The sequence below is a fragment of the Lactuca virosa genome, chromosome 8 (genome assembly GCF_052849685.1).
Source record: "Lactuca virosa cultivar CGN04683 chromosome 8, Lactuca_virosa_CGN04683_v6, whole genome shotgun sequence".
In the NCBI taxonomy this organism is placed as follows: Eukaryota; Viridiplantae; Streptophyta; class Magnoliopsida; order Asterales; family Asteraceae; genus Lactuca; species Lactuca virosa.
This window is the reverse complement of record NC_136433.1, coordinates 186963391-186968430: the sequence shown is the minus strand read 5'-3', so window position 1 is coordinate 186968430 and position 5040 is coordinate 186963391. Positions and strand designations below refer to the sequence as shown.

Below are 5040 nucleotides of genomic sequence, written 5' to 3'. Positions count from 1 at the left end.
CTTTACGTTCATGCATGGGACTTTTATGCTTCAAAGACCAAAAATGAGGTTTATTCTATACTTGGGGTTCTCATGGCCCTAAAGATGGCACCTTTATTCCATGAGGACCCTCCAAGGTTCCAGATCTGAGGGTAAAATGACTTGGGACGTCCAAGTCTCAAGAATCAAGCTTCTTGGACCCAAAACTCCATAAAATGACAATGAAAAGATCTATGAAACTACAAGTCAAGTATGAAGCTTGATTACCAGAAAAGATGGCAAAGGAGATGAGGTTTCTGGATCTACTCTTTCTCCCTTGAATCTTCTAGCTTCCACCTCTTCCACTAACTTCAAGATACACCAAATAACTCTCAATATAACCAAGAAAGCTCAAGCTCACTTATGAAGGATTAGGGTTTCGGGATTAATGCTCTGGAGGTGATGGAGGCTGGACAAGAGGCCCATAATGTTGCTTAAATAGGGTGCAAACCCTAAATATTAGGGTTTCCCCCAGACTGGCCTACTCGTCGAGTCAAGGCGCGGACTCGCCGAGTGGATCACTTAAAACCCACGTCCAAACCTGGCATCTACTCGACGAGTTAGGGCTACTACTCATCGAGTAGCTCTTAATAAAATGACATTTGCCGAATAAAATGCGTATCAGGAACGGGGCGTTACAGTAAAGCGCCCTAAAGCGTTAAAGCCTTTGGGGATCTATGCACTAAGTGCTAAGCAAAAGCACTCGCCTAGAGCACACGATGCGTCCAAACTAATAAATAAATAAATAAAATATAGAAATACTTATAAATACTTAAAAATCTCGTAAAATTATAGTAGTATCATGTTAAATCCTAAGTACTGATAAGTTATAACTAGAAATCGTCTAAACTATCATGCATGATAACAAATAGCTTATAAGTCATGTGAATGACTTAATAGTTAAGTAACACAAGTTAACAACTAACAGCTTAATAGAAATCATATAAATATAATGACCAGAGTTTATACTTCATACCATCAGAGTTTAGAGCTTCAAACTTGAGAAGAGAATAGAATATGTAGATTAGTATAATGGAATGGAAGTAGAAAACATTAGCAGAGTTGATTTCCGATTACTTGGAGAAGATGAGTTGGAACAATGATACGATTTGCTCTGTTTTGTTTAATTGTGTTTACCGCCTCTGATAAGATTAATTCTTTTTTTCCATCCCTTTTTTATTTATATAAACCTATTGGCCCGTCTAACTTAATTAAAAGCTCATTTTCTATTAATTACCCTAAGCGCTATTGAGCGCTGAAGCGCAAAGCGGTGAAAAGCGGGAAAAGCGGAAAAGGCGACCCACTAAGGGAATCACATCGCATCTCATTACTTGAAGTGTTTTAGGTCGTCGCTTGGCCGCCTAGTCGACACTTTTTTAATCCAAGCTTTGTATTATTCCCTAATGAATCTCCTATAATAACTCATTAAACCCAGAAACTCTACATTTCGTTAGGCTCTTACAATCCCAAATTATCTTGATTTCTATCTTAATCGAATCCACTTTAATTTCCATTTTGGTTCACAATATGACATCATGAATCCAAAAAATCACATGTTGAATGTTTGACCTAAAGCTTTTCATGCTTAAGAATGACGAGTACTTCTCTAAAGTGCTTTTCATGTTCCTCTACGGACTTAAAGTAAAAGAGAATGTTCTAAAAAACAACTATCATGGACTTGTTGGAAAAAAGTTTTCAAACACGGTTCATGACATCCATAAAAGTCGTTAACGTGTTAGTTGAACCAAACAACATCACCAAAAACTCAAAATGACCATATCTTGTGTAAAATTTCACATGATCATGATGTTGCCTTTGCAATGAGGGTAATACCTTATATCGAATAAATGTAAAAATCAACTTCCCGATCCAATAGTTATCCAAGAAGGTTATCGGGAAATATATCGGGATTTCTCATACCACCCTAACATCTTCTAATTTCGACTATTTTCTTGCATGTCACAGATCATATAAGCTAAATAGGAGTGACAACTCCTTAGCTATTCGCTTCGTGCACAATGATGGTGTTTGAACCAAGAAGTTGAGTCTTTTCCTCCTCCTCCCTCAACCTTCCTTCTCGCTCTCTCCCTTTTAAGTAACGTTCCTGAGTTTTAGAAAATAGAAAAAAGAAAAAAGAGGGGGGGGGGGGGGGAGGGAGAGAAAAGAAGAGAAGTGAAATGAAAAGATATTGTATTCTTATATTTCAGAGTTTGAAGGAAATGAAAAAATGGAAATCTTATGTGTCCTCAAATTTAAAGGGAAAAATTTAAATTTAAGTTTTATTTTTAACATCCAATTCTGTTCTTCACAAATATTTTCACAGAAAATTAAGAGGAAAATTTATCTTTTATCTTCATTTCACATCTTTCTGATTCGTTTTATTGAAAAACTCCAAAACATTAGTTTTCTTTTTCCTTTATTTTCAGCTCCATCTACTTCTTTCATTCTCTAAAACGATATCGTGTTTTTTACACTTGACACGAACGCGATGCGAACACGGATTCAAATTTCAGTTTCGTCTCAATTTTGTTTCGTGTCGTGTATTTTTGTTGTGTCGTGCCATCAATTGTCACCCTAATTCTCTCTTTAAGCATGACTCGTGAACTAAACGGTAGCCTCTTGTTGATTTTTGCAATTAATGAATTTACTAAAACCTAATCTCACTTTAAATAACCATCTAATAAGTTTAGGTATCATTACAACCCCAACTCTAATGATTAAGCCCATTGCCAATCTTTTCTACTTTAACTTCAATTATTCATCTAAAAATTAAGATAACTTCTTAATTTCTCACATTTCTTTCATTTCAAAAACCATCCCTTCATCTTTAAGACTTTAACTCTTCACCTAATTATCCTATTAATATTTTAATCCATGCAATAATTTAACTCAAATAATTGGAATTATCAATAGTTAAAGTTTAAACTTATGCTATAATAATGCTTCTCTTGAGTTAACAAAAATGGAACGAAGAAATTGGCATGGGTTTGTCGTTGTTCTTAAAGAACTTGAATTAGAACCAAAATGTTAAACAAAAAAAAAACGAATCATCATCAACAAATATACAACCTCAAATTGTAACAGATAATCAAACTTAATTGCATAATAAATTGATACAATAGTTTATAACAACCAGAGTTGTGTATCCCTTCATCTTTCTTAAAACCTTATAAAACTTTTACTAAAAAGTAAAATCCCAAATCTAAATAAAACCAAACCCTATAACCCCTTTCCGGAGACCCTCGCCGGCGATCCTTTTACTCCGACCGGTTGGCATACCTTTCAACATTCTTATCAAGGTTCAAACCCACCATGGCTTCACCCAAACCACAACTCACCTCCGCCAGCATCGCCGGATCGATATAATGCGTCACTGCCTGAACAATAGCACGTGCCCGGCGAGCCGGGTCGCCGCTCTTGAACACTCCCGACCCAACAAATACGCCGTCGCATCCCAACTGCATCATCAGAGCTGCATCCGCCGGAGTTGCAACACCTCCAGCTGCAAACTGCACCACCGGAAGCCGCCCCAGTTGCTTCGTCTGCATCACTAAGTCATATGGGGCTGCGATTTTCTTCGCGAAAGTGAAGACCTCATCGTCGTCCATGTTTGCCAGAACCCTAATGTCCCCCATCACAGATCTAACATGCCTCACCGCCTCAATTATGTTGCCTGAAAATATCGATGAAAAACTGGTATGAATTCACTAAACAAATTCCCTGAATCTGCATGTTTCTTTCTGATTAGAACCCAATAATGAAATCAAGGATTTAACAGGATAAGATAGAACGAAATCTGTAAAACATACCAGTTCCTGCTTCGCCTTTAGTACGAATCATGGCAGCACCTTCACGAATCCTTCGCAAAGCCTCTCCCAGATTCCGGCAACCACAAACGAACGGAATCCTGAAATTGTGCTTATTAATGTGGTTCATATCATCGGCCAAAGTTAACACCTCGCTTTCATCCACATAATCGACTCCAATTGCTTCCAGAATCTGAGCCTCAACGAAATGCCCAATTCGAGCCTTCGCCATGACAGGTATCGTGACGGCTTGTTTGATTTCCTTGATGAGTTGTGGGTCACTCATCCGTGCGACGCCGCCTTGTGCACGGATGTCGGCGGGCACGCGCTCTAGCGCCATGACGGCACACGCGCCGGCTTCTTCTGCTATCCGGGCTTGTTCGGCGTTAACTACGTCCATGATGACGCCGCCTCGGAGCATTTGAGCAAGGCCGACTTTGACGGAGAACGTGGACTTCTTGCTCTCTGTTAACGCGCCGTTGCCGTAAACTGCGACTACTCCGGTGCCGTCCATTGTTTTCTTGCCCTTTTGCTCTTCGATATGTGTGATTTTGGGAAGAGAAACAGTGGTTCTGTAAGAGGGTTGGAGAAGAGAGATTGAGGAGTGACGAGTTTTGCGCTTTGAATGCTTCTGATATATTGGGGGTTGGGGATGAGAGAGAGAGTGACTGTGTAATCTACTGGAGTACGAAATTAGGGAAGTTGTTATTTAAAGCCATTCTACTTTCTAACTTGGCAAAAATGAACACTTATGATTTCATCTATATCAAGTTGTTAAAATGCAAAAAAAACAAAAAAAACAAAAAAAACAAAAAAACAAAACAAAACAAAAAACAAAAAAAAATGTAGGCAAAATATTAGACCTCGAATTTCCTATTTGTTTTGCAAAATTATGATTTTTTTTATGGGATATGAATTGTCAAAACCATATATATATATATATATATATATATATATATATATATATATATATATATATATATATATATATATATGTGAAGTGAAATACGTATGTGTGGATCTAACATGACTTAAGGAGTAGGGTTTTCACTATAGGACATAGTGTTTTAAGAGTTACCTTATGTAAAATAGCAACACATAAAAATAACACACGTTTATACCTTTTGCGTTTGATAATTTCGATTTCCTTGTGTTAGATGTTGTGTAGCTCATTAATAGAGTCTAAGGCTATGTAACCTTTTGCGTTTGATAATTT

The 5040-nt window shown here is 37.5% G+C and overlaps 1 protein-coding gene across 1 annotated transcript; it reads right to left on the bottom strand.

Annotated features, from left to right (window-relative positions):
• Window positions 1-3093: 3093 nt before the first annotated feature.
• Window positions 3094-4475, bottom strand: LOC145129852 (putative pyridoxal 5'-phosphate synthase subunit PDX1). The gene is made up of 2 exons (XM_079064668.1): window positions 3828-4475; window positions 3094-3691 (listed from the first exon to the last, which is right to left on the bottom strand). Exons 1-2 carry the CDS (start codon window positions 4336-4338, stop codon window positions 3276-3278), a joined length of 927 nt encoding a protein of 308 aa, XP_078920794.1. The 5' UTR covers window positions 4339-4475; the 3' UTR covers window positions 3094-3275.
• Window positions 4476-5040: the final 565 nt, after the last annotated feature.